General features: G+C 49.2%; 12 protein-coding genes and 1 pseudogene across 12 annotated transcripts in view; 8 read left to right on the forward strand and 5 right to left on the reverse strand.

Annotated features, from left to right (window-relative positions):
- The window catches only part of CNB03760 (hypothetical protein), a 4,304-nt gene extending 3,821 nt beyond the window's left edge, over window positions 1-483 (forward strand). Inside the window, exon 14 of the mRNA XM_024656578.1 lies at window positions 1-483. This exon is cut by the window's left edge and continues 117 nt beyond it. Coding sequence (XP_024512285.1) covers window positions 1-303 — 303 coding nt within the window. The 3' untranslated portion in view covers window positions 304-483.
- A 72-nt stretch (window positions 484-555) lies between these two features.
- CNB03770 (expressed protein) lies at window positions 556-3,241 on the forward strand. The gene is made up of 4 exons (XM_024656579.1): window positions 556-877; window positions 1,189-2,890; window positions 2,943-3,008; window positions 3,056-3,241. The coding sequence occupies exons 2-4, from the start codon at window positions 1,202-1,204 to the stop codon at window positions 3,191-3,193; spliced, it is 1,893 nt and encodes a 630-aa protein (XP_024512213.1). The 5' UTR covers window positions 556-877; window positions 1,189-1,201; the 3' UTR covers window positions 3,194-3,241.
- Window positions 3,242-3,252: 11 nt separating this feature from the next.
- On the reverse strand, window positions 3,253-4,994 carry CNB03780 (conserved hypothetical protein). Its single transcript, XM_569210.2, has 3 exons — window positions 4,525-4,994; window positions 4,014-4,394; window positions 3,253-3,957 (listed from the first exon to the last, which is right to left on the reverse strand). Exons 1-3 carry the CDS (start codon window positions 4,917-4,919, stop codon window positions 3,384-3,386), a joined length of 1,350 nt encoding a protein of 449 aa, XP_569210.1. The 5' UTR covers window positions 4,920-4,994; the 3' UTR covers window positions 3,253-3,383.
- A 96-nt stretch (window positions 4,995-5,090) lies between these two features.
- CNB03790 (heat shock protein, putative) lies at window positions 5,091-7,228 on the reverse strand. Its single transcript, XM_569211.2, has 5 exons — window positions 7,013-7,228; window positions 6,870-6,963; window positions 6,595-6,817; window positions 5,706-6,530; window positions 5,091-5,640 (listed from the first exon to the last, which is right to left on the reverse strand). The coding sequence occupies exons 1-5, from the start codon at window positions 7,209-7,211 to the stop codon at window positions 5,236-5,238; spliced, it is 1,746 nt and encodes a 581-aa protein (XP_569211.1). The 5' UTR covers window positions 7,212-7,228; the 3' UTR covers window positions 5,091-5,235.
- A 158-nt stretch (window positions 7,229-7,386) lies between these two features.
- Window positions 7,387-8,163, forward strand: CNB03800 (hypothetical protein). Its single transcript, XM_569027.2, has 4 exons — window positions 7,387-7,429; window positions 7,477-7,554; window positions 7,640-7,825; window positions 7,913-8,163. Exons 1-4 carry the CDS (start codon window positions 7,427-7,429, stop codon window positions 7,961-7,963), a joined length of 318 nt encoding a protein of 105 aa, XP_569027.2. The 5' UTR covers window positions 7,387-7,426; the 3' UTR covers window positions 7,964-8,163.
- Window positions 8,164-8,472: 309 nt separating this feature from the next.
- Window positions 8,473-11,592, forward strand: CNB03810 (MAP kinase phosphatase, putative). Its single transcript, XM_024656580.1, has 4 exons — window positions 8,473-8,857; window positions 8,911-10,470; window positions 10,552-11,071; window positions 11,135-11,592. Exons 1-4 carry the CDS (start codon window positions 8,557-8,559, stop codon window positions 11,397-11,399), a joined length of 2,646 nt encoding a protein of 881 aa, XP_024512286.1. The 5' UTR covers window positions 8,473-8,556; the 3' UTR covers window positions 11,400-11,592.
- Window positions 11,593-13,151: 1,559 nt separating this feature from the next.
- On the forward strand, window positions 13,152-17,329 carry CNB03820 (expressed protein). The gene is made up of 9 exons (XM_024656581.1): window positions 13,152-13,922; window positions 13,990-14,209; window positions 14,274-14,398; window positions 14,461-15,299; window positions 15,365-15,666; window positions 15,729-15,863; window positions 15,930-15,959; window positions 16,030-16,194; window positions 16,245-17,329. The coding sequence occupies exons 4-9, from the start codon at window positions 14,527-14,529 to the stop codon at window positions 17,072-17,074; spliced, it is 2,235 nt and encodes a 744-aa protein (XP_024512214.1). The 5' UTR covers window positions 13,152-13,922; window positions 13,990-14,209; window positions 14,274-14,398; window positions 14,461-14,526; the 3' UTR covers window positions 17,075-17,329.
- CNB03830 (expressed protein) lies at window positions 16,688-18,337 on the reverse strand. Its single transcript, XM_024656582.1, has 4 exons — window positions 18,297-18,337; window positions 18,009-18,184; window positions 17,709-17,958; window positions 16,688-17,644 (listed from the first exon to the last, which is right to left on the reverse strand). Exons 3-4 carry the CDS (start codon window positions 17,867-17,869, stop codon window positions 17,575-17,577), a joined length of 231 nt encoding a protein of 76 aa, XP_024512287.1. The 5' UTR covers window positions 17,870-17,958; window positions 18,009-18,184; window positions 18,297-18,337; the 3' UTR covers window positions 16,688-17,574.
- Window positions 17,584-19,859, forward strand: CNB03840 (annotated as a pseudogene).
- A 419-nt stretch (window positions 19,860-20,278) lies between these two features.
- Window positions 20,279-21,513, forward strand: CNB03850 (conserved hypothetical protein). Its single transcript, XM_024656583.1, has 5 exons — window positions 20,279-20,462; window positions 20,511-20,563; window positions 20,623-20,809; window positions 20,859-21,248; window positions 21,298-21,513. Exons 1-5 carry the CDS (start codon window positions 20,355-20,357, stop codon window positions 21,445-21,447), a joined length of 888 nt encoding a protein of 295 aa, XP_024512288.1. The 5' UTR covers window positions 20,279-20,354; the 3' UTR covers window positions 21,448-21,513.
- Window positions 21,460-22,565, reverse strand: CNB03860 (phosphoadenylyl-sulfate reductase (thioredoxin), putative). Its single transcript, XM_569215.2, has 4 exons — window positions 22,325-22,565; window positions 22,202-22,274; window positions 21,777-22,147; window positions 21,460-21,726 (listed from the first exon to the last, which is right to left on the reverse strand). The coding sequence occupies exons 1-4, from the start codon at window positions 22,471-22,473 to the stop codon at window positions 21,501-21,503; spliced, it is 819 nt and encodes a 272-aa protein (XP_569215.1). The 5' UTR covers window positions 22,474-22,565; the 3' UTR covers window positions 21,460-21,500.
- A 169-nt stretch (window positions 22,566-22,734) lies between these two features.
- Window positions 22,735-25,643, forward strand: CNB03870 (conserved hypothetical protein). Its single transcript, XM_569216.2, has 4 exons — window positions 22,735-22,986; window positions 23,034-23,807; window positions 23,856-25,304; window positions 25,352-25,643. The coding sequence occupies exons 1-4, from the start codon at window positions 22,762-22,764 to the stop codon at window positions 25,592-25,594; spliced, it is 2,691 nt and encodes an 896-aa protein (XP_569216.1). The 5' UTR covers window positions 22,735-22,761; the 3' UTR covers window positions 25,595-25,643.
- CNB03880 (f-actin capping protein beta subunit, putative) lies at window positions 25,045-26,828 on the reverse strand. The gene is made up of 7 exons (XM_024656584.1): window positions 26,787-26,828; window positions 26,541-26,745; window positions 26,268-26,482; window positions 25,991-26,211; window positions 25,657-25,938; window positions 25,342-25,588; window positions 25,045-25,292 (listed from the first exon to the last, which is right to left on the reverse strand). Exons 1-5 carry the CDS (start codon window positions 26,800-26,802, stop codon window positions 25,714-25,716), a joined length of 882 nt encoding a protein of 293 aa, XP_024512289.1. The 5' UTR covers window positions 26,803-26,828; the 3' UTR covers window positions 25,045-25,292; window positions 25,342-25,588; window positions 25,657-25,713.
- Between the last annotated feature and the right edge of the window lie 40 nt (window positions 26,829-26,868).

Raw genomic sequence — 26,868 nt, forward strand, 5'->3', positions numbered from 1 at the left:
AATGATAGGAATGTCAAATTATCGTCCACTCCTTCCGGGCCGTCGACGATGTTTGCCCCGCGCGCTGCCCGTAAAGCTTTGGCTAAACCCCGTCCGACAGCGGTGGCTGCTGCAAAGGCTGTTGCCGCCTCTCCTGGGATTTCCGCTCAGGGACAGGATGACTTCAGGGCTCTGGTAGCGGCCAAAAACAAGCAAAGGGAAGAAAAGCTGAATAGCGCAAGAGAAGGAAGCAGTACAAGCGGAGAAAAGAGGAAGTTAGAGGATGGACAGGAAGGGGAGGAAAGTAAGCGAACAAGGACTTAGAGCTCAGTTGGTCCCGAAGATACCATGTATAATATACGCCTTTAGGTACAAATGCGTTCACTGCCCCTTAACCCACGCATACAGATCGATAGCAGTCCGTCCGTGCCGGGAGAAGATGCGTGGTTGTTGGGCGTCGTCGGCGACTCAGTGCGGAAAGAAGTAGTGACGTGTAAGGCATCCGTTTTGTTTTTTCCACTATACGTATGAACCCGCCGCCGAACCATGTCATGTATCCGCCTTTACCGCTTTCTCCCTTTCATCCGCTCTTCCGCTCCTTCATTCCTCGCGCAGGGAAAACGGAACAGCAGCTACGAACAACACCTTTTTCTTCCGGATAACGGCAAGGGAATCGTTTACTCGCCATGAAGAGGGATATAAATTCCCCATGTGCTATTAACAACAGAGGCAAAGTAACTGAGCACTTCCACGTAGAGAACAACCTGCAATCGGCTTCAAACATCTAATAACCTTCCAGCTTGTTCACAGCCCTTCAGCAGTCTATCACTCTGTACTCCGTCTGTCTTTTTACCTTCTTACGCCATTAATCAATAAGTTCGTGACGGTTTATACAACGGTAAGTTGGCCTTAGCTCATCATTTGTATGAGGTCTTTTACTCTTTTCACTCTCCTTTCGCAATGTTCGCAAGCGTTCAACGGCCGAAGGTCATCTTCGTTGGTCTTGTTGGCATTGTTCTTATTGCCATTGGCTACCGTCTTTGGCGCCCTGTTCATCATTACTGGGATGTCGCATATATGACTCCAGCAATCGTTGTGGTGAGGCCAAAAGGTCTCAATTCTTTTACGAAAGGGCCGTGTTTTAGATGCCTTTCCATTATAATCATAGCATGCCCTGGTATGAAGCTGACTTGTGACATTCTTTCATAGCGTCTTGAAATTCATGATGTCTTTGAAATCCTGTTTGTCGCGATCCGAATCGTCCGGATTATTCAAGCAATCAAGGACAGTTATTATGAGCAACGATACTTTCGAATTGCAATTCGGGGAAGAAGGGCCTACGCCGATTATCCTCGATACTCAACAGAAAGACGTCAACTATCGTGACATTGCCAACTGTTCCGTTCCTGTCTTTTTCAACCCGACCGATACACCAGATGTCGTATGTTATGGAATCGCCTACCCTCAGCCGAATACCGGCCATTGCAGCCGACAAACCTATAACCTCTGGCATTTCGTCACCTACAAGAAAAATGTACAAAACGGCCAGTGGCGTAATCAGCAGTGGCAGCCAATTGCACGGACAGAAGGCGAGTATACCACTATGACCGTTTGGCCAACACGAATGATAGTGAAATCCATAGGGCTTTCAACGCCCGAGCAGGCGGTATCTGAAGAGATCCTAGTATGTGAGGTCTATCCTCTCAGCAATCTCAGGACCACTCACGCTTCGGTTGACAATCGCGAGCCATGGGTAGAAGGTGCATCATTTACGGCTTTGTATACGGCCATTTCATCAGTAGGTACCGGCCAGCACCAATCATCTCCTCTTACTCCCGAAAGAATTGGATCTTCATTAGTGTCTTCACGCAAGACCCTCACGCAGCCTTCTGCATCGGTTGATGGTCGGAGGCCGAGTACAGGCCACAGACGTAGTAGGCCATCAGGCTTCCCAACGCTACCAAGAAGGATGCATCCGCTCCTCAACGCGGTTAATGACTACATCACTTGCAAAGGCGCAGAATATAGGTCATTTGAACAGGGCATGTCTTCAGCGAATATCGCAGCCGGCATGTCTTCATTCGACCTCAACGGCACGAATTCGCATGCGATCCACATACGCGACAATGGGTCACGCGGTCTTTCTGGGATGCCTGATGGCTTGCAAGAGCGCGTGATTTCTTGGGCCAGACACGTGGAACGACATGGTGCCGTGAATGAGCCAAAGGGCATGCCCCAAGAGAGAGAGTCTGGTCAGACTAGCACAATTGCTTCAAGAGGGGTTGAGACCCCCGAGCGTCAAGGACAAGACTTACCTCTGACCCAAGGAATCTCTCAGCTTCATCGATCAGCAACCCTACCGTCCAGCTGGGCCGCATGGCGGTCCGATATTTTGACAGAAGAATGGGTCGAGGCCGCTGGAGGTGAACAAATGCTCTCTCAGTTAAATGCTCGCTTGGGCGACGTGTCTTTCAGTAATGTTCAAGACTTGCTTGGGGAGGCTAGCAATAGTTCTCCAAATACGATCCTCTCACACTCAGCTGTTCAGTCCTGGACCCCTTTCCCCGACTTTTCCCCCTGGAAACCCATCTCACAGAATAGCTATAACTTTTCGTACCGTCTGTGCGCCAATGAAGGGCTTTGGGAATTCCATGGAGATATCCCTATTGATATCACATTGGAAACAGTGTTCAAGCTGATGGTACAAGAGTGGTTAAAATGTTCCATCGACCCTGTCGATTCACCAGCTTCCGTCGGCAGCGGACGCAAGCTGGCAACGGCGGTGAGATTTACAAGAGGATTGCCGATGGCAATGAAAAAGGTACTTTTGCGGGATGTGCTGAAGGATTACCTATGGAAGCATATAGAAGATGCGGCTGCCCAGAAAGACTGTCCCATTTGCCAAGAGAAGGTATTGTGCTTAATTGTTCACCACGCCATCAGTATTGACAGGTGAATGGTAGTATCAAAGCTTCACTTGTGTAACTATAACGCCTTGCCAACATATGTTTCACAAGGCTTGTCTTGACGTGAGTTGTCCATTTTTTCCTTGAATTAAGACTGATAGATAAATCAGCAATGGACCATGGAAGAATCGACTTGTCCCATGTGTCGTCGTGATTGTGCGGTAATGAGATTCCTTCAGTGTCTTGAAGAGTTACAACATTTGACAGGCGGAGTGGAAGAATGGCACAGCCATGTTTTGTCAGCTTAATGTACGTACTCAAACCGGATATCGCAGTAAAATAAAGCATATGATTGTATGTATATTACTGTTGTAGCTTTCAATGAGGTCCGTTTCTTTACATGAATCAGTGACCGTTTTAGTTTAGAGTAGCAGTTTTTGTAATATCATTCATTGGCACGGTAACCTGTAAAAACCGGAAATGCGCCCCAACTCTGCACTATTCAGCTTTCTCACCGTTTGGCTGCTCTTTCTCTCTCATACACCTGTCACAAGCGCACCAGAAACCATAACCTTCCCTTAACGCCTGTCTTCTCTCGTCTCTGGACATCTTCATGTTGACATACGAAATCGTCAATTCCTCTCCAGGCTGAATCTCGTGACGGGCAAGGATGGTGAGCTTGTTCGAGACTCTATCGCCGGCCTGGATTGGGGGAGGTAGATTGACAGGAAGCGTGTCTTGCGTTGGGGGAGTATAAGATTTGGGAAGATTTCGCACTTGGATGTTTGGCTCACACGAGTGGTTCATATGCGCGTGCAACGCATATAATCCACCGGAATCCTCCTGATTCAGACCCACCAAGCCTAATAACTCTAGGAAACTTTCAAACGAAAACCACCTCTTGACCTCTTTCTCCGTCAGTGGCACAGGCTTGGATCGGCGAGGATGTTGGGAGATGAGCAAGCGTTGGAAAGGCTTGTAGTTTTCATGAGTGGGAGACGGGTTAAGGACGTTGGTGAGCATGATGTGGATGAGATGCCACTCTTCCATCCGCGCTTTTGAGATGTAACTCCTATCCAAACCCCATCGATTCAGTCTCAATGAAACTATAAACGGCAAACCACTTACCACTCTCGACGCTCCATTTCCTTTCTTTTCTGACTAACCCTAGCCATCCCCTTCCAGATCCTCTTTTCCATCTCCTCCGCTTTGCCTTTGGCATCCCATTCCCTCTCACCCCTCCACCGGGCCAAAATCTTGGCGACGCCTTCAACGCTCCTTTCGCCTCGCTTTCTGATAAAATTCATCAGGCTACTTGCATCGGGGTTGAGTCCTGGGCAAAGAAGGGGTGGATGCGAAGAAGAGAGAGATTTGGTGTAGCAAAGACGGTTGCAAAAGTGGGCGGTTGTGCAGTGGGGGCAGGGAACAGAGAGAGGTGGTGATGGGCGGGCGAAGAGGGAAAAACATTGGGAGCACATCATGGATTGGGTTAAGAGAGAATAATGTCCTCTGCCCGAGCATTTCGACATCAGTTTTGTTGTCTTCCATCGGCGCTTCCATCTCCATCACCTACCCCGCCCCTCTCACCCGTTCGTTCCCTTCCTTAACTCTGCGCCCTACTCCATTCTGTGAAACTTACGGATCAGAAGTGACAATCCATGGCTCCTCCTGCCACAACATCTCGCCTTGCTTCAATTCCTCTTTTGCGACCAACCCCTTTCCCTTCCCCCCGGCAAACATCTTCACCTCTACTTTCGGCGCGATACTCTTTACATCGATGGAAGGGTCAAGGCCTGTATCGGCCACGAGTGCCTTTTCTTTTGGATCGGCCTCGCCACCTCCAGGACAGGGAGCAAGTTGAAGAGCTTTTCGGAACCGCTTTTCAGAGACGGCCCATTCGGGATGATCAATCTTAAGCTGGGCGAGAAGTTTGAGTATGCCCTTGTCCGGGTGACCTTCCCGAAGTGATGCGAGAGCCGGAAGAAGAATGTCGTCGGAAGGAGAGATGGCCGCTTCTGCAGTGAGATCTGTCATTTTTGTTTTGCGTAGAGACGAGTGCAGAGTATAATAAAACAATATCTTGTCGAGACTTCTTTTCGTTGGTCCGTTCGCTCGCTGTTCGTTGGCCAAGTTGCAACAAAAACGAAGGAAGTGCTTTAGAATAAACTCATGACGCAACGATATTCAATCTTCCACTCTTGTCTCTTTTATTTAGAACTGAGTTGTGATTCCATAAACCATGAACATTTGAACACTACGCTATGCGTACAAGCATCGCAACAACCACCTATGCAATAAGATTCCCAAAAACACTTTTTTTTTTCATACTAATACTACTCTCACACCCTTCTTACATCATACCGGGCATACCGCCCATACCGCCCATACCACCCATGCCCATACCAGAAGGAGGAGTCTTCTCCTCGGCGTCAACAACACAGGCCTCGCTAGTTGTCAACAAGCTAGCAACACCGGAAGCGTCGACGAGGGCGGTCCTGACGACCTTCAAGGGGTCGAGGATACCGGCAGCGATCATGTCTCGGTACTGAGACGTCTGGGCGTCGTAACCCCAGTTGAACTTTTCAGGAGCGGCAAACTCCTCGGAAAGGAGTCGACCGACGACGACGGAACCCTCCTCACCGGCGTTCTCGACGATGGTTCGGACAGGTCGTCGGATAGCCTGTCGGATCATAGAGATACCGAGCTTCTGGTCGAAGTTGTCGACGGCAATGTCCTCAAGAGCGGTAGAAGCTTTCTGTAGGGATTGTCAGCACATTTTGCCAAAAAATATGCTTTTTTTACACGAAGAAAGCGACTCACGAGAAGAGCGGTACCTCCACCGGGGACGATACCCTCCTCGACGGCGGCACGGGTAGCGTTGAGAGCATCGTCATACCTGTCCTTCTTCTCTCCGACCTCAACCTCGCTAGAGCCACCAACCTTGATGACGGCGACACCGCCACCGAGCTTGGCCAATCGCTCCTGGAGCTTAGTCCTGTCGTAGTCGGAAGTGCTAGAGTCGTTGATCAAAGCTCGGATCTGCTCGCATCGAGACTGAATGAGGCTCTTGTCACCCTCGCCGTTGAGGATGATGGTGTCCTCCTTAGTAATGGTAACGGAGCCAGTGGTACCAAACATGTCGGGGGTAGCCTTCTCAAGCTTGACATCCAGCTCGTCAGTGAAGACAGTACCGCCGGTGAGGATGGCAATGTCACCGAGGATAGACTTTCGGTTGTCACCAAAACCGGGGGCCTTGACGGCGGCGACGGAGAGCTGACCTCGGAGCTTGTTGAGGATGACGGCGGCGAGAGCCTCACCGTCAATGTCTTCGGCGATGATCAACAAAGGTCGACGGGTCTGGGCGGCAATCTCGAGAGAAGGAAGGATGTCCTGAAGAGCAGAGATCTTCTTCTCGGAGAGGAGGATGAAGGGCTTCTCGAGCTCGACACGCTGGTTCTTGGTGTCGGTGATGAGGTAAGGGGAGATGAAGCCTCGGTCGAATCGCATACCCTCGGTAATCTCAATCTCGTCGTCAATGGTTCGGCCCTCCTTAACAGTGATGACACCCTCCTTGCCGACCTGCTCCATGGCTTGGGCAATGATGGCACCGACGTGGGTATCGCCGTTGGCGGAGATGGTGGCGACCTAGAATTGATTTTGAATCGTCAGCTCAACCCGGCCTCTTCCCGCGATTGTTATCTCGACATACCTGGGCAATCTCCTCAGAGGTGGTGATAACCTTTTTGTTGGCAGCAAGAACCTCGAGGACCTTGTCGACAGCCTTCTGGGCACCTCGACGGAGGTCCATGGGGTTGCAGCCGGCAGCGACGTTCTTCACACCCTCAGAGTAGATGGCTCGGGCGAGGACAGTGGCGGTGGTGGTACCGTCACCGGCAGTGTCGTTGGTCTTGGAAGCAACATCCTGGACGAGACTGTAGATAATGTCAACAGGGAGTTTTGGAGGAGATACCACGAAGGACTCACCGAGCACCGAGGTTCTCAACGGGGTCCTTGAGAGTGATAGCCTTGGCGACAGAGACACCGTCCTTGGTGATCTTGGGCCCACCGAAGCTCTGGCCTGTGGTCCATATCAGCGACTGCATGTCTTCCAGGCAAGAAGTACGCACCGATGATGACGGTCCTGCCCTTGGGGCCGAGGGTGGCAGCGACGGCCTTTGCGAGGACGTCAACACCCTTGAGCATGCCCTGCCTGGCGTCGTTGCCGAAGACGACGTCCTTGGAGGCGAAGCCCCTCTTCTGGACAGCAGCGTTCTGGATGAGCCTTGCGGGGCGGGGGAGAGCAGCGCGGGAGCGGAGGGGGTTCATTTTTTCTTGTTTCGGATGGATGAGCAAGTGGGAAATGGATTGGCGAGAGGAAATTCCCTAAAAAGTACTCGCCGATGCTTAACTATTTCGTAAATACCGCAGGAATAATTAATTAATATTTCCAGCACCTTCTCGACTTTGCGGGGTTTTTTCTGGAACATGTATTTATTTCGCTCGCTCTCCGAACATTTCTCTGCGAAACAAAAACACCCAGAATGGTGAGCACGGCAGCATCTCACACACGCAGCCCGCTGACACCACACAGGCTGCCACCTTCAAGAACATCAAGGCTCTCCAGCCTCTCCTCGACCGGGTCCTCGTCCAGCGATTCAAGCCCGAGACCGTACGTCTTTCTCCACGCTCACCGCTACCTGGGCTGCGTCGGCCTGGTCAGTCCTCAGGAGCAGAGACGCTTACGCTTCTACTAGAAAACCGCCTCTGGTATCTTCCTCCCTTCCTCTACCACCCAATCTCCTCTCCCTGAAGCCACCGTCATCGCTGTGGGCCCCGGTGCTCGCAACAAGGACGGCGACGTCACTCCCGTCTCTGTCAAGCCCGGAGACAGGGTTCTTTTGCCTGGATGGGGTGGTAGCCCTATCAAGGTCGGCGAAGAGGTGAGTTATGGCTTTAGTCGGCGCGACAACATGCAGTCATGTAGTGGCGTATGCCGAAGGGATGCATTGTTGACCGTATATATGTAGGAGTTCCATCTCTTCAAGGACGCCGAGATCCTCGCCAAGATCAACGAGTAAACAAGCACTGGCTCTCTAGTGTGTAGTACATGCAAGCATGTAGACCGTCTTGGGTTTTTGGATAATCTCGAAAGGGCGTGCCGGGCAGACGATGGGATGCGAGATGAAAATAACAGTGTCAGCAGTCAACATAATGCATAGTTCATACCCCGCTCAACCGTCTCGTATTGTGTATGGTCATGCTACGTCGCTGAAAGTGTCGGGTGCTGTTAGTGTGAGCCCATGGTGATAGACACGCGGATTGTCCCTTGTGCAATGGAAGGTTGTTGCTTGCGGATGGCAAGATGTAAAGGCGGGCAGGAGGATCGAGATGTCGCTCCTTTGATGTATATCCCCTTGTCCTGTCTTGGTGTGCAGAGAGTATACTTCTGGCATATACGTAAATATATACAAACAATCTGTGACTCCTCTGCGTACCCTGAGTACGGGAGGATAAACAACAGGTGACGCGAATCGGCTTCTGCGCAGAAGCAGTGTCTGTTGTTGTTATTATTATTATTATTGTTGTTGTTGTTGTTGTTAATTGTTAAGGTTCTCCTCTCACCATCGCTATCTGCTCCCATAACAACTCCGCAGCACATGCTCATCCGACAATGCAGCCTCAACAACACTCCCATAACAACAACCCATCACCCGTCGCCCGGCCACATCCTCTTCACGTCGTCTACTCGCCGACCATCCCACCTCCAAATCGAGGCACAAGAAATTCAGAGCTAGCTCAAGGTTCAAAAATCCCATTGACAGCGCCATTACCGTCGCGCACTGCCGCAGCGACGTCTCCAAATCGAAAACGACCGACTCCGCTTGTACTTGGAAAACCAAGAGAAGCTGGTCAGGAAGACTGGGAAATACAGCTGGAAAGACCTGTTGCGGCTTCCTCGGGTGCAAGTGACGGTATGTCCTGTAAAGATCTTTTCCCCATAGAAGCAATCTCACTCATAGCTCAGACCATTCCTTGGACAACGAGTTGCAAGATTTATCCAAGCTACGCAAAGCAGTGCGGCAAAACCTCTTGGCTCGACCGATCGACTCCCCACTAGAACCCTCCGATTCTGACAAGTCAGCCTTTAATACACCTGGACAACAATCATCCTTCAGCTCCTCCTCTAAACCAATGGAGAGTATACCTATTGAACTAGTCTTCGATCGGGTGGAGAGCGGAAGTGTATTGTTGGTCGACACCCGACCGCTGGCTTCCTTTCTCAATTCCCATCTACCAAACTCCATCCCACTCTCGGTCCCTACTCTCTTATCAAAACGCTTCCAAAAATCACAGTCTCAATCAAATCCTTCCGCTATATCATGGGCGACTCTCTCGCCTTTTGTTTCTTTACCAAGCGCTCGAGAACGATGGGACTCGGTAGATCAAAATAAAGTCGAGATTGCCGTGATTTGTCAAGGCGAAGAGGGCAGAGTCGTGGAGGACATCCTGAAGAGCTTGATCAATGACAGGACCAAAGTGGTAAAAGGTGGATGGGCTGCAGTACTAAATTACGAAAGAGCCAGAAGAACGCTCGTTTCCGGGCAGGCCACTACCCGCCCCTGTCTCGATGTGGGTGTGTCAGAAACCGACAGCAAACCTCGCCCTGAACCTACATCCATTTTGCTCCCTCCAAAATCAGCTCCGCCATGCGAAATACCTCTACCACCTATCCCTGCATCCCCATCCCCATCCTCACCAAAATCTCTCAACCACCGTCCTTCATTACCATCACTTCGCCCACCTTTTGCAGGGCCTACTCGGAACCTTCCTTCACTCTCGATTAATGCCGGCCAAGCGAGTCAGAGACGGACTCCAAAATTGAGTCTGAATCTTGACAGACCGTTGAAGAGCGCTACGCTTGGTGGCTACCACGATATTCCTCCCACACCCCATGGGTTTTTATGTACGCGAACCAGGCCACAAAGGTCTCCCGGACTGTCATTAAACATACCCCATACTCCTTTTCAGCCGCAACAAGGGCAGGTCCAAGACCGGATAGTAGGAGACTCCAGATCCAACGGGTCCGCTTCGATACAGACCAGAGCGTACGAACAGTCGCATTTCCCACCTTCCGCTTCGACATTTGGCGATGCCAAACAGATTGAGAATGAGGGGGAGGACATGGCGCCTAACCAATACGACGGACGTACGCCTCGTGCGCCGATATCACATAGTCCCAGGAAAAGTCAAGAATACCAAGCGGCCCGATTCTATTCTTCTCCACCTTCCATGAACGGCGCCCTACCCTCTTCCCCGCCTACAATCCGCACAGCTGTTGCACCTTTCAACCCTTCCGTCATCCTTCCATCTTTCCTCTACCTCGGTCCTGACATCCAATCCGAATCTGATGTTCAATATCTTCTCCGGTTAGGTGTGAAGCGGATATTGAATGTCGCGTTGGAGTGCGATGATAATCAGGGATTGAGCTTGAAAGAGAGGTTCAAGTATAGAAAAGTGGGTATGCGAGATATCGTGGAAGAGAATGGGGTTGGGAAGGGCATGAGAGATGCTTGCGAATTCTTGGGTGAGTTCATCGGTTCTTAACTTTTCCTTGTCCTAAACCGACCAAAATTTAAAACAAAATCTGATCTGATGTGTGTAATAGATGACGCTCGCCTTCACTCTGCACCTACCTACGTCCATTGCCAAGCTGGCAAATCACGTTCCGTCACAATCATCCTCGCTTATCTTATCCATGCCAACGCATGGACTCTCAAAACATCCTATGCTTATGTCGCAGAACGGCGAAAGGGGATTAGCCCGAATATCGGTTTTGTCGCCGAGCTGATGCAGTGGGAAGAGACTGAATTGGGAGTCAAGCAGAGTGGAGGCGTGCATGGGGATGGGAATGGGAGGGCTAAAACCGCAGGTTGTGGGGGCGGTGGTGGTAGTTCAAGGCACAAGGAAGATGGAGATGATGATGAGGGAAGAGCCAAGACTCATCTTCGAGATAGTTTACCGCCTACCTGGTCGAGTAGTGTGGATACTTATACCCGCCCAGCCAAGGTATACTCCCCAGTGGGCGGGGATGATGGTGGTGAAGAAGAAGGTGGAAGGGAAGGAAGGATCGCAGTGGGTGATGAAAGGGAAGTGAGAAAAAATGGCGTCTGGGTGCATCATCGGAGGTAAGCGTTCATATTCTTTTGTTGGTCGACGAAAAATGTTGGAGCTGAGGGAAAAATAACTAGAGCACCTGTGGATCGAACCACCCTTCAACCCGGCCGACGAGTCTCCAAAGCCGGTCTCGAATCTCTTCAACCATTCCTCATTACCTCTGCCGATCCTTCTTCCCCTTCCGCCGCACCTAATAATGGTGACAATATTGATAATGAACATCAACTCAATAATAATAATGACTCAGAAACGAGACCGTCACCTAGGGCCATCTCGGGGATGGGTATGAGAGGGCATGCGATGACGCCTGCAGGGGATGGACCTTTGAGGTGGATATAAATCTCTGATGATGCAGTAGATGGGCGAGAAGGCCAGAGGGGGTGATGATCTTTTGTGACGTTTTAACGAGCGATTGCGCTTCTACTACCTACTGGTTGCATAATTTAAGGGTTGCTCATGGACAGTACTGTATAGATATAATTTGTCGTTTATGTATATGTATATTTCTTCTTGCCTAACTTTATAGCCTAAGCCAGTAGCGAAGGCATTAGTAGTAGAAAACGGCCCAAAAGCAAGGTTGCAGGAGTACTCGTAGTATTAAACTGCCGTTCCGTTGCCATTATCTCTACAATATTCTTCCCCTACAGGGTTGATGTCTTGCCAAGAGACACATAATGGTATAATCTGAGTTTGTGATATTCATTTTAAATTTACTAATTATGTTTACCCTGTCCGCCCGTTACGGTGGTGGGCTGGTGGGGCTGTTGTCACACTATGTTATCGCTCCGGTCACCAGAGCAGCAGCCAACGAAGCGGCCGGCAAAGCCATGAACAAGATATTCCAGCGACTCGCTGAATCCCCAGAGGTAGTTGAGGAAGGCCCTTTTATGACACAGCGTGCAAGGTGCGAGAAGATAGGGGAAGATCAGTCAGCGCGAGCGATGGTTGGAACGAATGGGGGATGATGAGCGGCAATTCATAATCGAAAACTGCAGTAGTCTTGGATGCAAGTGGCTATCAGAGCAACTTATAGGGAGGATGCCTCTGGTTCTGCAAAAGGTCAGTGAGGGCAGAAGATGGAAGTGAGCCGGCGTTCGTTGAGGTGAGGAAGTGAAGCTGTCATGTAGTTTGGGTCTTCTTACTTAAATAAAACTAATTAAAAACTATTATTAATTAAAACATAAGTAGTAAATTTGAAAAGGATCGTATTTATGTTTATTAGCAAATTTGAAATGAATAAGAAAATGCAAAAAGGTCAATACCCTTGCTTACGTATGGAGGCGCTTTTTATTAAGGTTTATATGTATTACTTTGGAGGTGAAAGATATGCTACCAGATCTCGCTCCCGGATTCTTCGGACAATACCACGCATTTTCCGGGGGGTTTATAGAGGTGGAGAGGACAAACCGCCGTGTGTTTTTGATGGATAATTGTGGGGCGCGCGCAACTATAAAACTTTGATCTCCAGCTGGCGGATCAAGGCGTACGTAGGATCAACAAAAATTATTCATTACGGATGATGACAGAATGCGGCTGGTGAAGATCATCCGATTGCTTACACGTAAATCTAGGGTCATTTCTTGGCTACATTGAACGGCAAACTGGACAGATCGAAAGTCAAAAAGCGAACTCTATTATCTTTGGCTTCTCGAAGGGAGTACTGACTTCAGCATGAGCAGCGGATCGAGGATCGATGTCACTGTTTCGACAGTGGGGCCATCGCACATAGTAGGAGAAGAGTGGGGAAGACGCGTTCAATTATCATTCCGCGTTGTTTTTTTTTGCTTTCCTCATTCTCCCGCTCCCGACTCGGATTTTCGAACGCGGGACGTGCTCTTCATGATTTCAGACGGTGAAAGAAGATAAAACTCAGGACCGTCAAGATTTCCTGACGAGCGCAATTTGCACGTTTGTGTGCTTCTTCACTGATGTGCTTCGGATTTGAATTGTCCGATGAACTTGTAGTACGTAGTACACTGAATGCTCGTCCACCATCCATGATGTAGCACCTTGCTTGCGGGCCGCAGGGCAGCAGTAAGTGATAAATTCGTTAAATGCCGGAAAAAAAATAGATCTTCTTCAACGATAAATCTTCTTCTCCCTCCGCACATCGTCAATCGCCAGCTTAGTCCGAGACAAACTGATCTTCAAAGCCGGCCTGGCGTAGGCATCTGGCCTATGAAGCTTCTTTCCCAGACATCAATACGCCCCCAAGCTTCCCTGTATCGTATTGGGAAGGATACGTTCGATCTAAGGGAAGCAAAGAACTGTCTATCGACGTGCAGTTCATATTACAACAAACGATATAGATGCAGAAATGACGTCCCTTTTGTTGCCTGCTATCCTTTGATCATGCGTATTCCAGATCGGACGCGGACGACGAACGTTGTGTTCCCTACCATCTGCGCCATCACATTACAGCAGCGCCTAGAACCCTGTTCTGGAAAGGATGTAGTCAAACTTTGGTGAATTGGTGAATGTTGTGTGCAAGCTTCCCGCATCAGTGCTCTTCACAACTGGATCTCCTGCAAAACGACTATTGAAGGTGGATTACATTCAAATCAGGGAAAGCCCTTCTGTCATACGATACGTACGGACCTTGGATCCCTTCCTCCCGTCAACAAAGGTTGCAGTTACAATATGTATATCTCTTCCGCCCTTCCTCGCACTCGAGTCATCACTTACTCTGTACCTCCATTGCCGCACGCACGCCCATCTAGTCGCTCAGCACACCCGTCCCCTTATTTCTTTTAGATCCGCTTCCCTATCTTTTTTGAAGAGACAAAGCTCAACGAAATCTAAATCCTGCACAGCTCTAAGCAGTCTTGCAAAGTAGTCTTACCTTCAGTGTGCACCATATTGGTGAGCCCGCATACAATGTAGTGTTTAAAGCTAACCGATAGGACGTTACTTACGCTCCGAATCACAGATTATAATCTGCAGCATTTATTTCAAAGGGGTATCACTACAATTTTTTTGAAGTCTCAAAACCCAGAAACGCATAGGACATCGAGCGCTGGATAACTCACGCTTTGTAATCTAACAAACTACCGGACTAAAGCAAAAGTCCTAGTTTTGACACATACAAGTCGCCAAAGGACGCGTGGCAGAAGGAAGAAGAGTGTGGCGCGGTCAACAACAGATCAGAGGTGAGCATCGTCTTAGAATTTACGACACGCCGTTCTTAGATGTTACGTTTTCTTTTTTTACTAGCCAATCTTCTTCATCCTCATCTGTTCCATGGCATTCCGGTAGAGGCGGCTTCCTACCATAGCACAAAGCAGGCTCTCATATAGGGTGCGGACGCCTGAAGGTCACGGCGAGGAAGTCGCAGCAAAGTTGGTTGATTCCTCAAAAGAAAAGCATGATCAAGAAGGAAAGCCTGACGTGATTAGTACAGAGCAAAAAAGCACCCAATACTGCAAAGAATCCAATAATCCCGAAAGTCCTTTTGTCTGTCCCGATTATGCTTCTGGAAAGCGATTACTCAGAGATGGGAAGGGAAGGACACCGTTCTCCCGAAAAACATCGATCTGAAGACAGGCGTCCCTCGGGCGAGGAGCATCTAGTCTCTAGGTATAATAATCCTCCTATTTCTGAACAAACAAGGAATTCCCCTTCCCGAGAAGCCAGTACTACTGGCCACGAAGCCCAACCTCTGGCCCCTTCATCAGCTGAGCAAAATCTGCCCACCCATTATGTTGTGCGCCCCATACAGACACCCGACGCTCATCAGCAATCTGGTTCTTCTGATAGAATTGAAACGGCAACAGAAGTGAGACAATCCGAACCCTCCGCTCATCAGCAGCCCATAGAGGGATTGCTTTTACTTCGTCAACAACTTCCTATAAGCCCTGCCAGGAAACGATCCAGAAGCCCTCCCCCTTTTGGCCGTATTGATAAATTCGGGCGATCGCGCAGCAGCTCTCCAAGTGGATCAAAATCCGGTGAAGATAAGGCAAGGAGTCGTCCCAATACAGGTGATGAATTGAAAAGCAGTATGCGCGGGAGGGAAATGCAGTCTAGATCACCACACAATGTAACAGACTTTTTGACTGAACCTCCTTCTTCAGCACTTCGCTCTACTGTTCACAGCTCATTATCTTTTTTCGAGAGAGAGCTTGTCGACGTGAAATCACCATGTTTACCAGCCATATCTGACTGGAAGCCGACGGAGACACCTCCAAGTGGGCTAATAAAGCCCACGCTTTCTTCTTTGGTGTCCGATTTTCGTAGTCTGTAAGTGACGAATATTGGACGTATTTGATTGTTAAGGATGACTTTCTAACATCACATGGTGTCAGCCCACCACCTTTTCCCAGCGCCCCTTTATCATCAGCCCGTTCATTCTTTGGTCAGTCACGAGCCGGTCCCTCCTCTCAATCACAAGAATCGTCTAATCCACGGCGAAGGAGTGAAGACGTTCATCACCATCTTCCTAGCCTTGAACTGCCCTTGCAACCTCTTGTTGAAGAGCAGACGCTTCAACCGCCTAGACCTCCGCTCGATAGACAGCAACATCTTGATATACCAAGCCCTTCTCTATCTGATCCTGCAAAGGGTCCTGGAGAACAGCCTCCCTCTGCCGTCAAAGGGAGTCGTGCAGGTAGGCCACATGATAGTTTCAATACTATCGGGAGTAACGATGGGCTGACCGTGTACCGACAGAAAGGACATCTTCTACCAAAGGGATGAGAGAAAAGGGTGGTAGATTTGAACAAGGTGGGAGTGGCTCAGGGAAGAAGAAGGCGAAGCATCAATCGGCTGAGTTGCTTTCTCCAAAGGGTAGTGATACTAAAAATGGTGAGCGGCTTGTCTTTGAGAAAGTCAGACGAATCAGAGGATGACTGATGAAACTGGATTGTAAAGTGGCAGATGCTCCAGGGCCGAGTGTTAATGGTAAGTTGATGAATGAGCGCCAGGTCACGCCTTGTGGTTCACAATGTCCGTACTGATGAACCTCTTTTAGCGAGGCTTTCCACCGAGAGCACCGGTCATGAAAGTGCATCGGGAAGGGCCTTCGATATACATTGGACGCCTGATAACGTGAAAGCATATTGGATGGGTTATGATTCTGCTATGCGGGACGTTAAATTTGGGAGGGGTGATGTTAGAGTAAATATGCCTAAAGAAGGTATGACCTGGAAAAAAAAACATCAACATGAAATGACTGATGTGAAATAGGACGTGCAGTGGCCATGGAGGTCTCAGTTGATGAACAGCATCAGCAGCATTCCAAGACGAGGGCTGGAGCTACAGCTGCAGAATCACCTCAGAATCTTGGCTTCAGAGCTGCTTACAGACCTCCTCCTTCGCCTCAAACTGTCACACAACCACAATTGCAGACTCAGAGGTTGGCTCCGCGAATGAGACCACATGGTGAAAACCAACCTGAACCACTTTCGCAAGGCACTACAATTTCCCCTAGTATGAGAACTCTGAGTCACCCGATTTTTGCGCCCTTTGGTTGGGAACCTTCCAATCCTGTTGTCCATCCGCAGCAGAGGAGGTCAACGTATCCGGTACACATGCCTAATTTCGTTGCCCCTATTCATCCTGCTTACCACCAGATTGTTGCGGACCCGCCAAAAAAGCAGGTGCAGGTACCTATTGGAACACGATTCCATCCGCCACAAATGCATCCTCCTCCAATTTATTCGCTCTCCTCATCGGAATCTTCCACTAATTATCGGGAAGGGTCTGGTCTCGAGCCTGCTGGCTCTCATCGTCAGAGGAAGCGACAGCTGATCTCTTGCTATCCTTGCAGAAAGCGCAAGCTTCGATGTGACGGCCGGCGACCAGTCTGTGAACAATGTGAGAGAAGGAAAGTCGCCGACCAGTGTGGATATGCTGAAAGTATTAAACGACGGAGGAGGACCAAGAATGCTGAGGACGATGATATCGAGATGAGAGATGAAGGGGATGACGAGATCGAAGAAGGAAAGGAGGAGGAGATACAAGCCGGGCCTAGCAGAAGGGAGAACTTGGATCGCGAAGAGAGGGACCAAGTGTAAGGATATAGAGGAAGGGGGATGGAGGAAGACAAAGAGGAAGACGAGATGCAGACGACGAAATAGTTCTTACGAAGACAGCGACACCGCTACACCAAGCCCTTGAAGGATATGAGTCCTACTATCCCAGGAATGACCCATTGTCATCTGATCTGAGACCTATAAGGATTATCGACCTCGTGCTTGTTAAACTGGAGTTTCCTCAGCACCGGCGTATTAACAGACTCGAAGGGCGTGTACAGAATAGTGATGCATACCTGGAGTTTCCTCAGCATCGGCGTACTAACAGACTGAGAGAGCAGTGTTACAGAATAGTGATCCATACCTGGAGTTTCCTCAGCACCGGCGTACTAACAGATTCGGAGAGCAGTGTTACAGAATAGCGATGAGGGAAGACCAGAAAACTATGAAAGGAAAAAATTATTATATAGGGGTATGGAATCTGATTGATGGGTACGTAATATCGGATGACTAACTCCATCAGTCCTAGTACATTGTCAATGTCATGCAGAGTGAGTACGGAGATGCCCATGACGATGGATAGAGAAGGGAGTCAACCGAAAGGGGAGAGGCCTGAACGCACAGATAAGGGGAAGGGAAGAGAACCGTAAAACAACAACAGGTCAGCGTAACTCACTTTGAACCCCTAATCTGCTTCCAACTTTGCTGGCTCTCCCTATTACTGATTTCCTCATTTGGAGCAAAACTGTCACTAGCAAACTTCAATCGAAACAAAATGTGAATTGCTGGGTTATGAAAAGTCTTGAAAAAGCTAGAAGGGTATGGTGTCAATGGCATTGTTAGCAGCGTAATAGCGTAAGAAGTAGTTCAAAGCAAAGTAGTACGTGTCATCCATTCTTCCCCTCTTCCTCTTTGCGGCCCGATTACTGCGCTTGTTATTTGTTATTCAATGACGGACTTTCACTCAGGGGCTCACACGAATTCCGGCGGAGCTGCCGTCCCACTTGTTGATGGTTTCTTCCGGGCGAGAACACTGACGATGATTGATCCGATCATCATTGAAATGGTGTCTCAGATGGCGCCTCGCGGGAGGTTTTAAGTTAGTTGGGGTAGCCGAAGAACTGGATTACGTAGCAGGGACAAATATCATACCTTACGTACGTAGGCGTCAGCGAATTGATGCAAGTGAACTAGTAGGGTGTTGAGGATTAAGTCGATCCGAGCAAGCGGCGGAGTTAAAGCAAGGGGAAAGCAGACTGCTTACCATATCCGCATCTGGAACTCGGATGGAGAAGAAGCAGATCCCATACGTCGCTTGAGGCTGAAAGGAGTCATCACCACAAAAGTCAGTGAAATATCCGTCCGGTCTCTCATTTTATTCGGCATTTACTCCCTGCTTTGCATCCCACGAAATCACAAGCATTTGGCAGGCTGTCAGAGGTAAGAAATCAGATGTTAAAGCTAACGAAATCATTAGTTTAGTCGTCAGAAGGAAGAGAGGGATGGCCATCAGACATCAAATCCAAGAACACTGATTGCACTTCTGTGCCCAGTTTCAGCCGGAGCATCTCATCGGACGGTTGGGAAACATGCTTCCGACAGCTCTCTGGAAGAAGACGTGAATGTTATCCAACAGCGGGCGGCTTTAACTCTTAGCCGAGAGTAGAGCAAGACGGCAAGGACAGAGAAAGGTGACTATTCCGTCGTTCTCTCTGGACTCAAACTTGTGAGCCTATATTTGCACTATCATTCGCTAGATTATCGTTAGCAGTATAAAACGACACAGGTAAATTGTGATGGCGGCTTCTATTGTCCGGGGAATACCTGAATGGCGTATGAGTATCAGTATGTTAATAATGACAATTTCGTCCATCAAGGACGATCATTATCACATCAAGGATACGAGCTACTAAGGTCGCATTTTCTCCCACAGATCTGGATGAACCCGGCTTCATCTCGCTGCTGAGCGTTGTCGCCCAACTCCCAACCTCACAACAGGCAACATGTCCAATGTGGAACGTTGAGTGATCGCGCTAAATTAACGTTTGATAGATCATTTGATGGTTGATGGCTGATCAGTCACTAATTCCCCGGCCTTTTCGAAGGCACGGCCAAGGAGGAACAGGGTGGTGTTTGTTGAAAGATGATTTTGCTGGTACGACACCAACTTATAGCTCTTTACCCAACTGGAGTCAGATAGAGGAAAGGAAAGCAGCAGTTCGGTTCCAAGCACCTACCCTACGGACCTATGTACTTTTCTGGGCTCGACAGTACAAGCTAAATGATATCTAATAGGTACCTACCTCACTAAGTCACGGACTACTTCATCTGACATCGTGGTCATCGCACTCCGCAGTCCCAACCTTCATCCTTACGTTAACACACAGTCACTCAACAGGAGGGTCACTGGCAGGTCGAGCGCCAAAAGTACCCTTTGTTGTACATTTGTGTGATGTGTAGTTGAGTTGTAGGCGGGGCTTTGCTGAGCATGCTGTGAGCTGTGGATTAGATTGGCAGCAAGCAGAGGAATCGCAGTTGATAGCCCGCTTGCTGACCTAAGGACTTTTGCTTATATGGTCATTTGTTCAAAAGCTGATGACAATGGGGAAGAAGCTTCACACACCAGAGTTGCTCACATACCAGGTCACAAAGCAAGACACAAAGGATGAAATTCAAATCGGTCGGAAGTGGATGTAATGTCAGAAATGTGAAGTTTATTATTCTGGCCTTGACTTGCTGTTATGTATTTAGTTACTGAGATTCTTGTGATGAACAGCTGCTTTTCGTTGCTTGACGCTTGGTGTAAGGTTGGTATGCGGTGTTATTTGCTATACGTGGACAGCTTCCGCCCGCTTAGGCTTCTGAGCGGAATTTTGAGATAGACGGGATACACGACTAGTTTTTATAATTTCTTGATGTGTCCATCATCAAGGTGCAATGAGTGTGGCATTGATGATGGCATGTTGGTGAATTTAAGATAACAAGTAATAAACAAGACATCATAAAGAGTAAAGAAGACATCAACGATCGAAGGGTTCAATGGCGAGGTCGAAAGACAGCGGATAATCGTCATCCCGTTCTTTGTTACTTATATAGACGGAACGAACGCGAGTTGGTCGAGTGTGTAACAACCTCCTAACCTTAAAAATGCCGATAGGCGAAAATACCCCAGTTGCATTTTACGTAATGGGCCTCCACATCTCTCATTGTTGTATACCGTGACTTTTCAGATTTTCCAGCAAATATGACGTGCAGTTCCGAACAAACAACAACGGCCACCAATAGAAACAAAAAAAGGGAAAGCCCAATAGCTACCTTGAAGATGCCCTCGAACCCCTCATTGGAAGCCGTCTCGGCCGCGAATGCTACGAAGAGGAAGAATGCCCCCCGAGACGACGAAGACAGTGCTTCTGAATCCGGAAGCGATGTCGTGAGTCCTTTACTTGCCCTATTATGAAGGTCCACTAACCTGATTTAGAGCATGATCAATGTCGACTTTGACTTTTACAATCTTAATCCTGACGTTGACCTGTTCGTAATTATACTTATCATCGTACAATGACTCAACCGACAACTTATCATTCGTGTAGCATCGCGGTCAAGAGGCTCCTTCGTCAGACTCTCTCCTACGATGAAGAGCGTATCGACGTCCACTCTTTAGCGGAGCTCTTACTTGCCGAAGGTGTAAGGCTACAGGCTGGTAGCTCTATCAAGACAGATGGGGAGGAGAGTGATCCTTGGGGTCTTGTTGCTGTCATCGACATCGTTAGACATAAGGTATGTTTCATTTAAAGCAGAAATGTCGAGTTTTGACATTCTGTGAAAGGATCACCCTGCTCTCAAACCCTTTTTAGACTATCTCGGCTCGGTTATGGCAAACAGCAACTCTCCTCTTCAATCAGTATTCAGCCCTTCTTCACCCAACACACGTCCGGCTCTCGTCTTCTCCCTTCGTATGCTCAACTTGCCTTTACCACTCATCCCACACTTGTATAGGATGTTGTTGGAGGAGCTTGAGACCAAGGAGGAAGGCCGATTTACCCACTTTTTAGTCTGGGGTCGAGGCTACAGGTTGGAAGGTACCGAAGAGGGTATGGGTTTGGATATGAACGTCGTGGAGAAATCCTCCAAGAAGAAGAAGGCATTAGGGAACGAGACTGTTGCCCTGTCCGCAGGAAGCTTCCCTTACCACCCCGAAGAGGAGTTTATGGACAAGGTGAGTGCATGCCTTACGAGTGCGAGATTGTCTCTAACGAACGGAACAGGTTGCAAGTCAAGTCCACACTTACAATTTCAAGACGGCCGCCCCCCGAGATGCCGAATCCTTTGGTGTCGAGCAATTTGGCAGGTTGGTGCTTCTGGAAAAGGCCAAGCTCGTTAGTGCCATCCAGTCCATGCAGGCGGCGTGCCAATAGTATTCCAAAACCCTTCATCTCTTGTAACGATGTATCATATATAATGCATAACCTTATGACTGCTTGGAAGCTTCGCCCGCAGCGGCCGCTTTCTCTTCAAACTTCTTCTTCATCTCAAAATAGTTGCTGTGTAAACCACATTCGGTCTTGGCCTTACCTTGCCATCGACCACTTCGCTCAGCAGCATCACTGGCGGCGTTGGGGTCAGGGGGGGCAGTGGAGTGGACGTCACCGATAGATCGGTAGCCCTTGTCGAGAAGTGGGTTGTAAGGAACTCCTCTGTGAAGAAGAATTAGCCCTAAACCGCGGTGACGGTGACTGACACTCACTCCTTGTCAATGTATTCCTTGACCTCTTTAAAGCTCCATCCGATCAAAGGGTTGATCTTGAGCAATCCCCTCTCATCGATTTCGAGCACCTTCAAGTCTGCTCGATCGGCGCCTTGGCTTCTTCGCCTACCAGTGATGACCGCCCGGACGCCCAGCTCCTTGTAAGCCCTGGCTGCAGGTTCAACCTTCACCAGATAATCGTAGGCGCCTTCGTCAGTCTCCCAGAGCTTCTCGCCATACTTGACGGCGAATTCTTCAGCAGTAGAAACGCCGGGGGGAGTGTAAATGTGTAACGGAGCGAGGTAGGTGTCGGCCATGGTTTGAGCGAGAGCAAGAGTTTCAGGGAAGTGGTGAAGGGTGTCAAGGAAGATCTATGACCAAAGTAAGCAACTTCGACATACAGACGAAAAAAAAGTGTGACGTACAAGTGGAACAAGGTGAGTTTCTTCGCGGTCCAAAGAAATCTTGGAAATCATATCTACAGCGGCGGTACCAGTCCTACAAAGTGATGAGAATATATTGACTGGGCGAGCACAGCTGAAACTTACAGCCCGAAAGCAGTAGTCTGGTACAAGCCATCGACGTTGTCGACAGCCCAGGTCAAGATCTCCTGAGGAGTTTTGCCGTCGAGTTCGGCGTTAAATCGCTCGATTTCTTCAGGGGTGTACTGGGGAGTGAGGATGTCTTCACTGGACATTGTGATAAGTGGCGTGTTTGGGTCGAGTCTCAGAGAAGCTATATATATATGTTAGATTGTGGAATGAAGGAGCTTATAAATTGCAAGCGACTGCTGAATCATGTCAACACGCCCACCATCTCGAACTCTTGCGCGGAATTCCAGAAATTCGCGATGATGTGATAAGATTACCACTGTTACGTAAGACAATATAAGTCGTGGCCTCCACGTCATGGAATGTCTACTTTTCCACGGCCTACTTCTGCGAACTGTCTTTTCCATTCGACTTGTCATCTCTCCGCCCACAAGATGCGTCCACAGCATCTCCTCCCGCTCCTCCTCCTCCTCCTCGCGCCTGCCATACATGCAGCGGTGCTCGCCATCGACTACGGCGCAGAGTTTACAAAACTCTCCCTCATCAAGCCCGGCGTGCCCTTCGATGTCGTTTTAGACAAGGACAGTAAACGAAAAATCGCGAGCGTAGTAGGATGGAAACGAGACGAACGAGTATTCGGCGCCGAAGCAAAATTGGCTGTAAGTAATTGACACGCTGATAAAAACAAATTGGCTAAGTAAAGCAGGCCACGAGGTTCCCCGACACCCACTACCCTTTTATAAAACCTCTTCTTGGCACCACTACTCCCAACACCTTTCCAGTATACCCCGTCAACCCTCATGTTACCAATGACACATTATACTTCCCTCACCCCTCGCCTCCCTCCTACATCTCTCCCGAGCTTGTTTCTCCTGAAGACGCTTGGACGCCTACTGCCCTCTTGGCACAGCAGCTCTCATATTTCCGCCACCTCGCAGAGTTGGTTCAGCCTGCTGGATCAAACAAAGAGAGCATAAACTCTGTTGTTGTCACCGTTCCTGCGTGGTGGGATCAGGCTCAGCGCCGTGCGTATCGAGATGCGTTGGAACTTCAGGGTATGAATTGCTTGGCGATGATCTCAGAGGGTACCGGTGTTGCACTCAATTATGCCATGACAAGATCTTTCCCCAACTACGACCCCGTAACTGGACAAGGGGAAAAAGAGTATCACATTGTTTATGACTCTGGAGCTATGACCACCACCGCTACTGTCTTGGCATTCTACCAAACTAGCGAATACGCGACACCGAAGTCAAAGACAGCGATCAACACAACTCACATTGAAGTGCTTGGAACTGGATGGGAGCACGTTGGTGGAGTGATGCTGGACACTGTTATCCAGGATATTCTCCTCACTGGCTTTGTCAGTAAGACTGGGCGGGAGGAGGTCAGACAGGACAAGAAAGCCTTGGCCAAGGTCGCAAAAGAAGCTACCAGAGTCAAGCAGATTTTGAGTGCCAACCAGGAAGCCAATGTAGCTGTAAGTATTGGATCCACCATTATCGAGTTTGGCTAATCTTTTAAATAGATCGAGTCTCTCTTCGATGACGTCGACTTCCGCTCAACTATCTCTCGTGCCGACCTCGAAAAAATTGTGGGAGCTGTCGACCAGTTGTACGGCAGCCCTGTCATTTCTGCTCTCGAGGCGGCGGGTTTACAACTTGGAGATATCAACTCTGTCATACTCTTTGGTGGTAATACCCGAGTTCCTCTTGTACAGGCCTCCCTCAAATCTGTTCTTGGCGGTGCTGAGGACAAGATTGCGCAGAATGTTAACACCGACGAAGCCGCCGTGCTTGGTGCCGCATACTATGGAGCTGCGTTGAGCAAGCAGTTCAGGATCAAAAACATCGATATCAAGGAAAGGAGTGTCAGCGAGATTGCCCTCAAAAATGGCAACGCAATCTTCCCCGAGGGCAGCGTTCTAGGCGAGCGAAAGGCGATCACGCTTCCTGCCAAGGGAGATGTGACTCTTGAGTTCACTGAGCGCATTTCTCATCCCGACAGTGCCCACGCATCCTCTAGCGAGCCCCAGTCTATTCTCTCCGTTGAAGTTCACGACGTCGAAAAAGCCCTTGCAGATTTCACTGCCCCTGAGCCTGTCATCAACATCACTATGCGTCTCGATCCCAAGGGTCATGTATCGGCTGCCAACGCTGTCCTTGTCTCTAATGTTACCGATTCAAAAGACGGTGGTGTCGCTGGCGCTATCAAGGGCCTTTTTGGTAGCAAGGAGGAAGAAGCGAAGGAAACTGAAGAAGACGAGGGGCAGAAGGACGCTAAAGGCAAATCTCTCAAAGTAGCCCTCAAGTTTCGCGAGAAGCACCTCGGCCTGAAGCCTTTGTCTGGCGAAGAGAAGCGTACCACCAACGCCCGTCTTATTTCCATCTCTGCCTTTGAGGCCGCCAAGGCGTCCCGCGAAGAGGCTCGCAACTCACTCGAGTCGTACCTCTACGCCCTTCAAAACTCCCTCAATATCGACGATGGACCTACCGCCCTTACCGACTTTTCTACTCCTGCCGAGCAACAGGCTTTGAAAAAGCTTCTGGGCGAGACATTTGAGTGGTTAGGCGAGAATGATGAAGTCGCAGAGGAGTCCAACTTGAGGAGAAAGTTGGCTGAACTTGAGGGGTTGGAGAGGCCCGTCGTTTTCAGGTACAACGAGTACCGCGCGAGGGATAAGGCCGTCGCCGACTTCCAGCAGGCCATGCATCTTGCTCGTGCCTTCTTCATTGACGCTCAAACTAACTACACGAAGGCTATGGAAGCTGCTGCCACCGCTACTCCCGAGGACCCAGTGGCGCCTCCCAAGCATACAGAAGAAGAGTTGAAGGGTGTCGAAGCGCTCTTAAAAGAGTACACTCAGTTCATCGATGAAAAGATGAAGGTGCAAGTAACTCTGGACGGAGACAAGACTAAGGACCCGGTCATCACAGTCAGAGAACTGCAGGAGAAGGGAAGGCGACTCCAAGCTACTGTAAGTACCTCAGCATCAATGTTTAAGATTGACTAACATTTTTACAGGTCTTGACTCTCCAGAAGAAAAAGGCCCCTCGTAAGCCTCGACCGACCACCTCTTCATCCTCTGCAACGAGCTCTACTACTCTCGCCTCCCCCACCGACGACGGTCCTTCCCCTGACGTTACCGAGTCCCCATCTGACGTCTCTTCAACAACCCTGGCTTCACCGACTGATCACGGGCCATCATCAGAGACGTCGGCCGCACCTACTGAAGGTTCTGATGCACTTAGACATGAGGAGCTGTAGTGTAGCATAGAAAAAATCATGAATCAATGAAAATACTACTAAAGTTCAGGTAGATGACATACATGGACATTGGTCTGCATTGGTTACTAGCCTAAAATACACATTTCATAATGTTCAGCTCATTTCCTCCCACCCAACTTTCCAGCCAATTCGGCCCTCAAGAGATCTTCCTTCGATTTGGCTTCCAAGCCACTTTGACTCCTGAGGTCGTTGATAACATCTTTTGTCTTGCCAAAGTAGACAGCGGAAAGAAGGTTGCGCATCTTAATTTCCATGTCTTCAACTATCCGACCAATATTGCTAATGTGACCTTGAGGAGTCGTTAAGGGATAATCAATCTCAGCCTACCATCAGAGTCAGCCCAATATTGATAGACACGTCCAAAGCTTGTATTACCTGTCTTGTCATGCTGCCGCTCAAAGTTACTCCTCCTTTGCCGTCGCTATCTTCAGGCCCCTTATTCTCAGCCTTGGCAAGGGTAGCAGTTTCGAGGACGAGCATCACAGTACTCGTCAGCTTGTATTTGGCTGAACGGCCGCGTTCATGGCATTCAAATACGTGGAGAGAGTCCCAGGACCCGGCAGGCGCAGTGGGGACGCCTGATTGGGATTGAAGAGCTTCGCGCAAGTCAGCTACATGACTTCTCCAATACATAGTTTACACAAAAACTTACTTTTCTTGACGAGAACAACACCGGCAAAATTCATTTCCTTTCCTTGGGGCTCATCATCAAGATCCCACAAGTAAACACTGGATACACCGCCTTCAAAGTACATCTCGCGATAAGTGTCAAATGCCGCGTTCAATTGGATCTCGAGCTCCCGCAGTCGTGGAGATGGAGTGGGTCCGGGGACTGGCTCGGGGAGGTAGTTGTTTGTCCATGGCGATCTGCCAAGTTGGTGTCAGAATGAGCCAAGGTCTTCTCACGAAAGACGAATGGACGAACCGGAACGAATCACCATCACGGTTATAATCGCAACCCAAAAACTCTCTCGCCTTTTCTTCATCTACAAGGACCTTTAAAGGCTGATCGACATTACCAAGCAAATCATCGGCGTATTCAGGAGCGAGGTCACAAAGCGCATTGACGTTCTCTTCCACGCGTGTAGGAGGCAAACGTCGGAGGAGGTCAAGGAGAGCGTCAAATGTCTCTGTGAGATGGTAAGTGGCAGTGAGTCCGGTAATTACTCACGGTCTGGGTCTGCCATTTTGTGGATTGCCTTTGTTGAAATCACCGTCGAGGTCGTTTTCACCGTCGACTGCTTCGTTGTCTT

Source organism: Cryptococcus neoformans (genome assembly GCF_000091045.1).
Source record: "Cryptococcus neoformans var. neoformans JEC21 chromosome 2 sequence".
Lineage (NCBI taxonomy): Eukaryota > Fungi > Basidiomycota > Tremellomycetes > Tremellales > Cryptococcaceae > Cryptococcus > Cryptococcus deneoformans.

Bases quoted from the DNA above. Each gene is read 5' to 3' on its own strand.
- CNB03770 (XM_024656579.1), top strand. From the start codon at position 1,202: ATGATGTCTTTGAAATCCTGTTTGTCGCGATCCGAATCGTCCGGATTA. The intron at 2,891-2,942 runs GTATTGTGCTTA...GGTGAATGGTAG, and splicing joins GTCCCATTTGCCAAGAGAAG to TATCAAAGCTTCACTTGTGT. The intron at 3,009-3,055 runs GTGAGTTGTCCA...TAGATAAATCAG, and splicing joins TTCACAAGGCTTGTCTTGAC to CAATGGACCATGGAAGAATC.
- CNB03780 (XM_569210.2), bottom strand. From the start codon at position 4,919: ATGACAGATCTCACTGCAGAAGCGGCCATCTCTCCTTCCGACGACATT. The intron at 4,395-4,524 runs GTAAGTTTCACA...ATGCTCGGGCAG, and splicing joins TGGATTGTCACTTCTGATCC to AGGACATTATTCTCTCTTAA. The intron at 3,958-4,013 runs GTAAGTGGTTTG...GGGTTTGGATAG, and splicing joins GAAATGGAGCGTCGAGAGTG to GAGTTACATCTCAAAAGCGC.
- CNB03790 (XM_569211.2), bottom strand. From the start codon at position 7,211: ATGAACCCCCTCCGCTCCCGCGCTGCTCTCCCCCGCCCCGCAAGGCTC. The intron at 6,818-6,869 runs GTGAGTCCTTCG...CATTATCTACAG, and splicing joins GTTGAGAACCTCGGTGCTCG to TCTCGTCCAGGATGTTGCTT. The intron at 6,531-6,594 runs GTATGTCGAGAT...AATCAATTCTAG, and splicing joins CCTCTGAGGAGATTGCCCAG to GTCGCCACCATCTCCGCCAA.
- CNB03800 (XM_569027.2), top strand. The intron at 7,555-7,639 runs GTACGTCTTTCT...CGCTTCTACTAG, and splicing joins AGCGATTCAAGCCCGAGACC to AAAACCGCCTCTGGTATCTT. The intron at 7,826-7,912 runs GTGAGTTATGGC...GTATATATGTAG, and splicing joins CTATCAAGGTCGGCGAAGAG to GAGTTCCATCTCTTCAAGGA.
- CNB03810 (XM_024656580.1), top strand. From the start codon at position 8,557: ATGCAGCCTCAACAACACTCCCATAACAACAACCCATCACCCGTCGCC. The intron at 10,471-10,551 runs GTGAGTTCATCG...TGTGTGTAATAG, and splicing joins AGATGCTTGCGAATTCTTGG to ATGACGCTCGCCTTCACTCT. The intron at 11,072-11,134 runs GTAAGCGTTCAT...AAAAATAACTAG, and splicing joins GTCTGGGTGCATCATCGGAG to AGCACCTGTGGATCGAACCA.
- CNB03820 (XM_024656581.1), top strand. From the start codon at position 14,527: ATGCTTCTGGAAAGCGATTACTCAGAGATGGGAAGGGAAGGACACCGT. The intron at 15,864-15,929 runs GTGAGCGGCTTG...TGGATTGTAAAG, and splicing joins GGGTAGTGATACTAAAAATG to TGGCAGATGCTCCAGGGCCG. The intron at 15,960-16,029 runs GTAAGTTGATGA...AACCTCTTTTAG, and splicing joins TCCAGGGCCGAGTGTTAATG to CGAGGCTTTCCACCGAGAGC.
- CNB03830 (XM_024656582.1), bottom strand. From the start codon at position 17,869: ATGCCATTGACACCATACCCTTCTAGCTTTTTCAAGACTTTTCATAAC. The intron at 17,645-17,708 runs GTGAGTTACGCT...CTGTGCGTTCAG, and splicing joins AAGCAGATTAGGGGTTCAAA to GCCTCTCCCCTTTCGGTTGA.
- CNB03850 (XM_024656583.1), top strand. From the start codon at position 20,355: ATGCCCTCGAACCCCTCATTGGAAGCCGTCTCGGCCGCGAATGCTACG. The intron at 20,810-20,858 runs GTATGTTTCATT...ATTCTGTGAAAG, and splicing joins TCGACATCGTTAGACATAAG to GATCACCCTGCTCTCAAACC. The intron at 21,249-21,297 runs GTGAGTGCATGC...CGAACGGAACAG, and splicing joins AAGAGGAGTTTATGGACAAG to GTTGCAAGTCAAGTCCACAC.
- CNB03860 (XM_569215.2), bottom strand. From the start codon at position 22,473: ATGTCCAGTGAAGACATCCTCACTCCCCAGTACACCCCTGAAGAAATC. The intron at 22,148-22,201 runs GTACGTCACACT...CTTTGGTCATAG, and splicing joins AAACTCACCTTGTTCCACTT to ATCTTCCTTGACACCCTTCA. The intron at 21,727-21,776 runs GTGAGTGTCAGT...TCTTCTTCACAG, and splicing joins AAGGAATACATTGACAAGGA to AGGAGTTCCTTACAACCCAC.
- CNB03870 (XM_569216.2), top strand. From the start codon at position 22,762: ATGCGTCCACAGCATCTCCTCCCGCTCCTCCTCCTCCTCCTCGCGCCT. The intron at 23,808-23,855 runs GTAAGTATTGGA...TCTTTTAAATAG, and splicing joins ACCAGGAAGCCAATGTAGCT to ATCGAGTCTCTCTTCGATGA. The intron at 25,305-25,351 runs GTAAGTACCTCA...ACATTTTTACAG, and splicing joins GAAGGCGACTCCAAGCTACT to GTCTTGACTCTCCAGAAGAA.
- CNB03880 (XM_024656584.1), bottom strand. The intron at 26,483-26,540 runs GTTCGTCCATTC...CCAACTTGGCAG, and splicing joins CGTGATGGTGATTCGTTCCG to ATCGCCATGGACAAACAACT. The intron at 26,212-26,267 runs GTAAGTTTTTGT...ACTTGCGCGAAG, and splicing joins TGTTGTTCTCGTCAAGAAAA to CTCTTCAATCCCAATCAGGC.